Source organism: Heterodontus francisci, chromosome 20, assembly GCF_036365525.1.
Source record: "Heterodontus francisci isolate sHetFra1 chromosome 20, sHetFra1.hap1, whole genome shotgun sequence".
NCBI lineage: Eukaryota > Metazoa > Chordata > Chondrichthyes > Heterodontiformes > Heterodontidae > Heterodontus > Heterodontus francisci.
Window position 1 is genome coordinate 86,895,042 of NC_090390.1, and position 11,946 is coordinate 86,906,987.

The 11,946-nt window shown below is 45.5% G+C and overlaps 1 protein-coding gene across 1 annotated transcript in view; it reads left to right on the top strand.

Moving 5' to 3' along the window:
• LOC137380982 (uncharacterized) overlaps positions 1-2,643 on the top strand; it is a 67,068-nt gene extending 64,425 nt beyond the window's left edge. Inside the window, exon 9 of the mRNA XM_068053398.1 lies at positions 602-2,643. Within this exon, the coding sequence (XP_067909499.1) occupies positions 602-688 (87 nt within the window). The 3' untranslated portion in view covers positions 689-2,643. The remainder of the gene's footprint in view (positions 1-601) is intronic.
• Positions 2,644-11,946: the final 9,303 nt, after the last annotated feature.

Consider the following 11,946-nt stretch of genomic DNA (forward strand, 5'->3'; position numbering starts at 1 on the left):
AGCTCCCAAAACCAGCAGTGAGGTAAAGGACCAGATCATCTGTTTTTGTGATGTTGAAAGATCAATATTGGCCAGGACACCGGGGAGAGCGCCCCTGCTCTTCTTCGAAATAGTGGCCCCTGGGATCTTCTACATCCGCCAGAGGGCTTCGGTTTAAGGTCTTCCGAGAGATGATACCTCTCTCATGGACTGCTCCCTCAATACTTCACATCCTATATTTGGAACTCAAGCTCCTGGAGTGGGACTTGAACTCACGATCTTATAACTGAGAGGCTAGAGAGTGCAACCCATTGAGCCTTGGCTGTCACATTTCCGAATGGTCCCAAGGCCCCATAGTGAACAGTATCTAGGGAAGGCCCCAGTCCTGGGCTCTCTGCCTTCCTGTTCCTCCAAGGAAGATGTATTGCATGTCAAGGCCCAACAAATACCACCCCACAGCCCAGACCTGTCCTCGGCCAGGGTTTGAGGTCTGTGTGTGTGGAGGGAGGTGGGGGCGCGGTGGGATAGGGAGTAGTCTGCACCCAAAACAAAAACTTTAAAATATTAGTATCTCAAAAATTCAATCGGGGCAATATGTTTTTTCTCTCCCTCTACCTGCAAGGAAATGTCATTTGATTCGTTCCTGGACACAGTGTGGCACGGCGGTGAGGACACAGACTCTGAGAGTGAGAGGCTGCTTCTGGACTGACTAGAGGTGGCCCAGGATCCCATCAATGGCCAAAGCTTTGGAGACTGACCAAGGAGCCTCGCCAACAGTCTGAATGGACACTGGTGTTTCTGCAGAAACTCACTGCTACAGCCGGGAGTGAGCGGATCCCCTCTTTTGTGCATTGCTGTTTCACTTGGAGTTCCAGGTCAACTCTCCCCATCTGTCTGAATGTTCTCCGATTGTAGTAAGAGAATCTCCTGCGATGGCTCCTGTTCCACCTTGTGCAAATTACTTCTGGGGTCCCCCAAGGTCCTCTCCTTGACCCCCTCCTCTTCCTCATTTACATGCTGCCTCTCAGCAGAGCTATATGGTTCAGCTAACACGTGCACACTGACAACACCCAGCTCTGTCTATCTCCTCTCTCGACCCCTCCAATGCCTCACTGCTGTCAGACCACTGGGTATCATTGAAACTTACAGCACAGAAGGAGGCCATTCGACCCATCATGCCTGTACCGTCTCTTTGAAAGAGCAATGCAATGCTCCCCTGCTCTTTCCCCATAACTCTGCAAATTTTTCCTCTTCAAGTATTGATCCAATTCCCTTTTGGAAGTTATTGAATCTGTTTCCACCGCCCTTTCAGGCAGCGCATTCCGATCAAAAAATATTTCCTCATCTCCTGTCTGGTTCTTTTTCCAATTATTTTAACTCTGCGTCCTCTGGTTAACGACCCTCCTGCCAGTGGAAACAGTTTCTCCTTATTTACTCTATCCAAACCGTTCACGATTTTGAACATCTCGATTAAATCTCTTGGATCAGTTGTAGTTTCTTACAGCTCAGTCTTCTCTGTGTCTCCATTCCTGTGATGCAGGTGTCTTTGTGTACCTCCGGTTCCTTTGCCCCACTGTTGGTGGCCATTGCCTTCAGCTGCCTCAACCACGTGCTTTGGGATTCTCTCTCTAAACTTCCTTTGTCCTTCACCTTGTTAAAACCAACCTCTTTGACCAAGCTTTGAGTCACCCCTCTGAATTTCTCCTCCTTTGGTCTGGTGTCCACTTTCAGATTACCCCACCCCTGTGAAGCACCTTGGGATGTTTTTCTATGTTGAAGGTATAAATGCACCTTGTTGTTCACTCAGCCTGATCGTAAAGGCCAGTAATTAACTCCTTCTCTGTCAACTTGTGTACTGCAGCAGCTTGGCTTGTTGGATGACACTCTCACCTCTGGGTGCAAAGGTTGCAGTTTTGAGGTCAGTTCTAAGACTTTGCATAATCCAGGTCGACACTCCCAGAGCAGTACTGAGGGAGTGCAGGCAGCACTGTCGGAGGGTCAGTACTGAGGGAATGCTGCACTGTCGGAGGGTCAGTACTGAGGGAATGCTGCACTGTCAGAGGATCAGTACTAAGGGAGTGCTGCACTGTCGGAGGGTCAGTACTGAGGGAGTGCTGCACTGTCAGAGGGTCAGTACTGAGGGAGTTCAGTACTGTCGGTGGGGCAGTACTGAGGGAGTGCTGCACTGTCAGAGGGTCAGTACTGAGGGAGTGCTGCACTGTCAGAGGATCAGTACTAAGGGAGTGCTGCACTGTCGGAGGGTCAATACTGAGGGAGTGCTGCACTGTCAGAGGGTCAGTACTGAGGGAGTTCAGTACTGTCGGTGGGGCAGTACTGAGGGAGTGCTGCACTGTCAGAGGGTCAGTACTGAGGGAGTGCAGCACTGTCAGATGGTCAGTACTGAGGGAGTGCAGCACTGTCAGAGGATCACTACTGAGGGAGTTCAGTACTGTCGGAGTTGTAATCTCTCAGAGATGTTAAACCAAGGCTCTGCTATTATGTGAATACTGAAGACATTAATAGGCTGAAATTATGATATTCCATGAGGAAATAGACTTTCACCTGAAGCTATCTTAAAAATGTTTAAATTGTGTTCCAATAATTGTCCTGAGATCTGTCTTGCACTGTAAACTGTATGAAGCACATCAAAAAACATGCAAAGAGGAATCAGTTCTCCAATAAAAATGATGTGAAAATGAGATATTTTTCTGTATGTGAGAGAAAATCTGGTGTAGGTGTGTGAATTAATACAAAATAATTAACTCCACCACAAAGCAATCAAGAGCAAGAAAAGGGGGAACAGGTTCTAAACTAATGAAAAGCAAACCTAGAGCTGGTATCACCAGGTTCTTAACACAGCGAGAGAGAGACCAATGTCGTGTGTTTATTTAAAGCAGCCTTACTGTCCATCCAGATGGATTGAATCCAATGCGTTGAGCTTAGGCTACAGCTGGTTGTTTATCTTATTGCTGTGTGTGGGATCTTGTTTTGTGCAAAATAGCTGTTGTTTCCTACATTACAACAGTGACTACATTTCAAAAATTACTTCATTGGCTACGAAGTGCTTTGGGATGTCCTGAGGTCATGAAAGACACAAGAGAGAATCTAACCAACTCCTGTTGACATTAAATGGCATTACCATCATTGAATCCCCCACTATCAACATCGTGGGGGTTACCATTGACCAGAAACTGAACTGGAGTAGCCATATAAATACTGTGGCTACAAGAGCAGGTCAGAGGCTGGGAATCCTGCAGTGAGTAACTCACCTCCTGACTCCCCAAAGCCTGTCCACCATCTACAAGGCACAAGTCAGGAGTGAGATGGAATACTCTCCACTTGCCTGGATGGGTGCAGCTCCAACAACACTCAAGAAGCTCGACACCATCCAGGACAAAGTAGCCCACTTGACTGGCACCCCATCCAGCACCGACGCACAGTGACAGCAGTGTGTACCATCTACAAGATGCACTGCAGCAATGCACCAAGGCTCCTTCGACAGCACCTTCCAAACCCGCGACCTCTACCATCTAGAAGGACAAGGGCAGCACATGCATGGGAACACCACCACCTGCAAGTTCCCCTCCAAGTCACACACCATCCTGACTTGGAACTATATCGGCCATTCCTTCACTGTCGCTGGGTCAAAATCCTGGAACACCCTAACAGCACTGTGGGTGTACCTACCTCACATGGACTGCAGTGGTTCAAGAAGGCAGCTCACTACCACCTTCTCAAGGGCAATTAGGGATGGGCAATAAATGCTGGCCTAGCCAGTGAAGCCCACATCCTGTGAAAGAATAAAAAAGTCCCTTCTGCCCTCTCAGATGGATGTAAAAGATCCCATAGCTTTATTTGTCGAAGAGCAGGGGAGTTCTCCCTGGTGTTCTGGCCAACATTTATCCCTCAACCAACATCACTGAAACAAATAATCTGGGTGTGAGAGAGAATCTGGTGTAGGTGTGTGTTATACAAAATAATTAACTCCACCACATAGCATCAAGAGCAGGGGAAAGGGGCAACAGGTTCTAAACTAATGAAAGGCAAACCTGGAGCTGAAATCACAACATCGCTGCTTGTGGGATCTTGCTATGCACAAATTGGCTGCTGTGTTTCCTACATTACAAAAGTGACTACACTTCAAAAGTACTTCATTGGCTGTAAAGCGGTTTGGGACATTCTGAGGCGGTGACAGGCGCTATAGAAATACAAGTTCTTTGTTTTCTGTGTGTTTTACTGATTTCGATAATTTAAAGTGGTAATGGTAGGAGCCACCAGCAGAGGGTGGCAAGTGAACACTGAATTGCATTCTTTGTTGTAGCTTCTGCTCCGTCTGCAGTAATGTACGTCCGTCTAGCTTGTGTTACTGGACTAATAGCCTTGGGGATGTGAGGCCAGATCCCAACACTGCATTTTGAGAATTTGAATTCAGTTTTTAAAAACGTGAAAATAAAAAGGAGAGTCAGTGAAAGTGACCGTGAAGCTGTCGGATTGTTGTATATCCCAGTTGATTCACTACTGTGCACTTACATAACCATTTATGTATGAGAATGTCCGTAGGCAGGTCACAGGAGCAATTATCAAACAAAATTTGACACTGAACCACATAAGGAGATATTAGGGCAGATGATCAGAAATGTGATCAAAGAGGTTTCGGGAGCATCTTAAAGGAGGAAAGAGAAAGGCGGAGAGGTTTAGGGAGGGAATTCCAGAGCTCAGGGTCCAGGTAGCTGAAGGCACGGCCACCAATGGTGGAGCGATGGAAATCGGGGGATGGACAAGAGGCCGGAATCGAAGGAGTGCAAATATAAGGAGACAAGCCCCTCTCAGCAGCCAATGAGCTGCAATCCTGGGCTGATTTAATATATTTTGATTATACAACTAGTTTATTTGTAGCACAAGCTTTTGCCTGCTTTGAGTTCTTACAGGGCTGAGTCCAGGGTGAACTCCTGACTGTCGAAAACAAGCCAGCATTTAGGTTTTGTGTCCGTCACCCCTCTGCTCGCTGACCTACATTGGCTCCTGGCCCAGTCCTCGTGTTGAAAGCCCTCTCTGACCTTTGCTGCCTTCTTATTTCTGTAAACTCCTCCAGCCCTACAACTTCCAAGATATCTGTGTTCCTCCAATTCTGCCCTCTTCACATCCTCAATTGTAGTCACTCCACCATTGGCGACTGTACCTTCAGTTCCTCCTTTAAGATGCTCCTTAAAACCTACCTCTTTGACAAGCTTTTGGTCGGCTGTCCTAATGTCTCCTTATGTGACTCAGTGCCAACCTTCGTTTGATAATGCTCCTTTGAAGTGCCTTGGTGTGTTTCACTATGTTAAAAGCGCTATATAAATCTGAGTGGTTGTTGTTGTACAGTAGCTGGTTTGATCAGAACGTCTAAACCCCACTTTCCTCTTCTCAATGACCTATGTTGGTGAATCCTTTTCCACCTTTAGTCATTACCCAGCTTTCATGTGCCAATGGTAAATTTTCCACATTAAAACCCATCTGCAGTCTGTCAGCTTAGTCCCCCTACCCTAATCACCTGACCAGGTAGCTTGATGTCATCTCCATCTATTCATTAGCATTGAGAGACTTGCTTCAAATTCTCTTGATGAATTGTGTGAACTGCAATAAAGTGTGGAGTGTCACTGGTCTCGGACCCCAGACTGACCAGTTACCCTCCTCTCTGTTGCCAGCCCAGTGTCCAATCCTACCAATGATCTACCAATAATTCCATCAACCTTAGTCTTTTTTTGAAAGTCTTGAATTGAAGATCTTATCAAGTAGCTCTGAAAATCCACCTGATGTCAGTGTCAGAGACTTGTCTGTATAAGGCTGGTGCTGGTGGAGGGTGCATTGAGTGTGCTTTGGGTGAGGAAAGGACTGGGTTGGGTTGAAATATTCTGTGGTGCACTCCAGGTTTTCTGCCATGGCTCAGTGGGTACTGCACATGCCTTTGAGTCAGAAGGTTGTGGGTTCGTGTCCCCACTCCAAAGACTTGAGCACAAAATCCAGGTTCTGAGGGAGTGCCGCACTGTCAGAGGTGTTTCTTTCAGATAAGGCTGCCCTCTTGGGCAGATGTAAAAGACCCCGCCGCTGCTATTTTGAAGACGAGCAGGGGAGTTCTCCCTGGTGTCCTGACCAATATTTATCCCTCAATCATTACGTAAAAACTGGCCATCATACCACTGCTGTTTTTTTAAAAAATTCATTCATGGGATGTGGGCGTCGCTGGCCAGGCCAGCAATTATTGCCCATCCCTAAATGCCCTTGAGAAGGTGGTGGTGAGCTGCCTTCTTGATCCGCTGCAGTCCAATTGGGGTAGGTACACCCACAGTGCTGTTAGGAAGGGAGTTCCAGGACTTTGACCCAGCGACAGTGAAGGAACGGCAATCAACAGGGCTGGGTTTGCCGTTGTCGTTTCCGGTGCCTAGGTCGATGCCGGGTGGTCCGTCCGGTTTCATTCCTTTTTATTGACTTCGGAGCAGTTAGATACAACTGAGTGGCTTGCTAGGCCATTTCAGAGGGCATGTAAGAGTCAACCACATTGCTGTGGGTCTGGAGTCACATGTAGGCCAGACCAGGTAAGGACAGCAGATTTCCTTCCCTAAAGGACATTAGTGAACCAGATGGGTTTTTACAACAATCGACAATGGTTTCATGGCCATCATTCGACTAGCTTTTAATTCCAGATTTACTAATTAAATTCAAATTCCACCTTCTGCTGTGGTGGGATTCGAACCCATGTCCCCAGAGCAATACCCTGGGTCTCTGGGTTACTAGTCCAGTGATAATACCATTACCCCACCGCTGTTTGTGGGAGCTTCCTGTGCACAAAGTGGCTGCACAGTTCCTACATTACAACAGTGACTACACTTCATTGGCTGTAAAGCATTTCGGATGACCTGAGGTGGTGAAACTACGGAAATACGAACATACGAAATGCAAGTCTTCCATTTGTGTGGTGAGGTGATAATGTCTGAAAGTGGTTATGCGATGTTAAACTAACACGAGTCAGTGCAAAAACTGGAACAAATGCAATAATTCTTCACTTGTACGTTCCCTTCACCTCTGGTTTCTGTGTCCCTGGTTTCTTCCCCCTTTTTCTCACAGTGAATAATCTCCTTTCCACATCTCTTAATGGACTCTGAAAAGCTTTCATTTATCATCAGCATTGTTTATAATTTGATGTCTTGACCTGTTCTCCCACTCCTAGAGTCTGATCCTCTGCAGTCTTACACGTAAAATCAAGTAGAATCTTACAGCACAGAAGGAGGCTATTCGTCCCATCGAGCCTGTGCTGGCTCTTTGAAAATGCTATCCAGTTAGATCCACTCCCCCCTGCTCTTTCCCCAAAGCCCTGCAAACATTTCCTTTCCAAGTATTTATCCAATTCCCATTTGAAATTCACTGTTGAATCTGCTTCCACCACCCTTTCAGGCAGTGCATTCCCTGTGACAGCAGCTTCTATGGATGGGTTATGTCACTGGACTAATGATTTGGAGACATGAGTAAAATCCCACCACAGCAGCTGGGGAATTTAAATTCAATTAATTAAATAAAAAGCTGGAATAAAAAGTTAGTGTTAGCCAACTACTGGATTGTTGGAAAAAATCCCATCAGCTTCGCTAATGCCTTTCAGGGAAGGCAATCTGCTGTCCTGACACAGTCTGGCCTAAACGTGACTCCAGACCCACAGCAATGCGGTTGATTCATAATTGCCCTCTAAAATGGCCTAGCAAGCCACTCAATAGTCATCTTCTCAACCTGTGAATGAACTAAAAATACTTGCTGCCAAAAGATATTCTCCTCATCTCCCCTCTGTTTTCTGATTATAGAAATGGGAGGGTAGTGCAGATGAATGCGTGGCTGGAAAGATGGTGCAGGAAGGAGGGCTTTAGATTCCCGGGACACTGAGATCTGTTCCGGAGAAGGTGGGATATGTACAGGCTGGATGGGTTGCAACTGAACAGAGCTGGGACAAATTTCCTTGTCAGGTGATTTGCTAGTGCAATCAGGGAGTGTTTAAACTAACTTTGCAGGGGTGTGGGAACCGGGAGGAAATATCAGGGAGGAATACCAAGGTGCACAGAATACTGGGAGAGATAGATGGCACTAGAGTATGGAATAGTAAGTTATTAGGTGGGGTCAGAGTAAGGGAGAAAGTAATAAAGTCTAAATCAGGGTTAATGTGCATGTATGTGAATGCACGGAGGTTAGTTTAGATTAGATTAGATTAGAGATACAGCATTGAAACAGGCCCTTCGACCCACCGAGTCTGTGCCGAACATCAACCACCCATTTTATACTAATCCTACACTAATCCCATATTCCCAACAAACATCCCCACCTGTCCCTATATTTCCCTACCACCTACCTATACTAGTGACAATTTATAATGGCCAATTTACCTATCAACCTGCAAGTCTTTTGGCTTGTGGGAGGAAACCGGAGCACCCGGTTTGGTGAGGTACAGGCGCAGATTGACGTGGAAATGTGGTGTTGTGGCTCAGGGAAGGGCAGGACTGGGTGTTGGATATTCCTGGATGTGGGGTGTTCATAGAAAGATAGAAAAGGAGAAGGAGTGGCAGTATTGATTAAGGACAGCACTGCAGTGCTGGAGAGAATTTCCCAGAGGGATCAAGGAAGGAATCTATTTGGCTCGAGCTAAGGAACAAAAAAAGTTCAATTACATTGCTCAGTGTTGTCTATAGGTCACCAACTAGTGGAAAGGATGAAGAGGAACAGATTTGCAAGGAAATTACAGAGAGATACAAGAATTATAGTTATTATGGGGTCTTTAATTTTCCAAATATAGACTGGGAAACTAGTAGTGTAAAGGGCAGAGAGGGGCAAGAGTTTCTAGTGTGTGTTCAGGAAAATTTTCTACAGCAGTATGTTTCCAGTCCAACAAGAGGGGAGGCAAATGGAATTCAATCCGGAGAAGTGTGAGGTAATGCATTTGGGGAGGGCAAATAAAGCGAGGGAATACACAATAAACAGGAGGATATTGAGAGGGGTCGAGGAAGTGAAACTTTGGAGTGTATGTCCACAGATACATGAAGGTGGCAGGACAGGTAGATAAGAGTGATGAAGAAGGCATATGGAATGCTTTCCTTTATTGGCCGAGGTATAGAATACAAAAGCAGGGATGTAATGCTGGAACTGTATAAAACGTTGGTTACGACACAGCTGGAGTATTGTGTACAGTTCTGGTCACCACATTACAGGAAGGACATAATTGCTCTGGAGAGAGTACAGAGGAGATTTACAAGAATGTTACCAGGGCTTGAATACTGCAACTATGAGGAAAGATTGGATAGGCTAGTGTTGTTTTCCTTCGAACAGAGGAGGCTGAGGGGCGACTTAATAGAGCGTACAAAATTATGAGGGGCCTAGATAGAGTAGACAGGAAGGACCTATTTCCTGTAGCGGAGAGGTCAATTACCAGGGGCACAGATTTGAGGTGATTGGTAGAAGGATTAGAGGGGACATGAGGAAAAACTTTTTCACCCAGAGGGTGGTGGGTGTCTGGAATTCACTGCCAGGAATGGTGGTGGAGGCAGAAACCCTCAATTCTTTTAAAAGATTCCTGGACCTGCACCTGAAGTGCTGTAACCTTCATGGCTATGGACCAGATGCTGGAAGATGGGATTAGAATGGTGGGCTAGTATTTTCAGCCGACACAGATATGATGGGCTGAATGGCCTCTTTCTGTGCTGTAACTTTTTTACGGTTCTATGACACTGCTGGACCTGGTTCATGGGAATGAGGTGGGCCAAGTGGATCAAATATCAGTAGGAGAGCATCTAGGGGACAGTGATCATTATATCACAAGGTTTAGATTGGTTATGGAAAAGGACAAAGAACAATCCAGAGTAAGAATAATTAACTGGGGGAAAGCCAACATCAATGGGGTAAGAATGGCTCTGGGACGAATAAATTGGAATCAAAGATTGGAAGGAAAAACAATAGCTCAACAATGGGCTACCTTCAAAGAAGACATAGTTCGGGCATAGTCAAGGTATATTCCCTTGAAGGGGAAAGGTAGGGTAAATAAATCCAGAGCTCCCTGGATGACAAAAGAGATCGAGATGAAGATGAAGAAGAAAAATGACAGGTAGATAATAAGTGGAGAACCAGGCTGAATATAGAAGGTCCAGGGGGAAGTGAAAAAGCAAATAAGGGAAACAAAGAGAGAGTATGAAAAGAGACTGGCAGCTAATATAAAGGGAATCCCAAAGTCTTCAATAGGCATATAAATAGTAAAAGGGTGGTAAAAGGAGGAGTGGGGATGATTAGGGACAAAAAGGGGGTTTACACATGGAGGCAAAGGGAAATAGCCGAGGTATTAAATAAATACTTTGCATCTGTCTTTACCAAGGAAGAAGAAACGACCCAGGCCACAGTGAAAGAGGAGGTAATTAATACACTAGAAGGATTTAAAATAGACAAGGGGAAGGTTGCTTCACATCCTTTAAAAAGTACTTGGATGAGCACTTGGCACGTCATAACATTCAAGGCTATGGGCCAAATGCTGGCAAATGGGATTAGATAGACAGGTCAGGTATTTTAATACATCGGTGCAGACTCGATGGGCCGAAGGGCCTCTTCTGCATTGTATTATTCTGTGATTCTGTGAAGGTATTAGATAGGCTGTCTATACTTAAAGCTGATAAAGCACCATAGCTGGATGAGATGTATCCAAGGATACTGAGGGAAGTGAGAGTGGAAATTGTGGAGGCACTGGCCATAATTTTTCAGTCTTCCTTCGATTCAGGGATGGTGCCAGAGGACTGGAGAATTTCAAATATTACACCCTTGTTCAAAAAAGGGTGTAAAGATAATCCCAGCAACAGCAGGTCACTCGTTTTAACTTCGTTGGTGGGGAAACTTCTGGAAACAATAATTCGGGACCAAATTTATAGTCACATGGACAAATGTGGGCTAATTAAGGGAAAGCCAGCATGGATTCGTAAGGTGAAATATCATGTTTAACTAACTTGCTGGAGTTTTTGAGGAGGTAACAGAGAGGGTTGATGAGGGCAATGCTGTTGATGTGGTGTACATGGACTTTCAAAAGGCATGTGATACAGTGCCACACAACAGACTTGTGAGCAAACTTGTAGCTCATGGAATAAAAGTGGCAGTAGCAACATGGATATGAAATTGGCTGAGTGACAGGAAACAGAGTAGTGGTTAATGGATGTTTTTCGGGCTGGAGGAAGGTTTGTAGTGGAGTTCCCCAGGGGTCAGTGTTGGGACCCTTGCTTTTCCTGATATATATTAATGACCTAGACCTTGGTGTACAGGGCACAATTTCAAAGCCTGCAGATGATACGAAACTTGGGAGCATTGTGAACTGTGAGGAGGATAGTGTAGAACTTCAAAAGCACATAGACAAGTTGGTGGAATGGGCAGACAGGTGGCAGATGAAGTTCAATGCAGAGAAATGTGAAGTGATTCATTTTGGTAGGAAGAACATGGAGAGAGAATATAAAATATAGGGTACAATTCTAAAGGGGGTGCAGGAGCAGAGGGACCTGGGTGTATATGTGCATAAGTGATTAAAGATGGCAGGACAGGTTGAGAGAGCAGTTAATAAAGCATACAGTATCCTGGGCTTTATTAATAGGGGAATAGAGTACAAGAGCAAGGAGGTTATGTTGAACTTGTATAAGACACTAGTTCAGCCTCAGCTGGAGTATTTCATCCAACTCTGGACGCCGCACTTGAGGAAAGATGTGAGGGCATTAGAGAGAGTACAGAAAAGATTCATGAGAATGGTTCCAGGGATGAGGAATTTCAGTTATGAAGATAGATTGGAGAAGTTAGGACTGTTTTCCTTGGAGAAGAGAAGGCTGAGAGGTGATTTGATAGAGGTATTCAAAATCATGAGGGGTCTGGACAGAGTAGATAGAGAGAAACTGTTCCCACTTGTGAAAGGATCGAGAACGAGAGGGCACAGATTTAAAG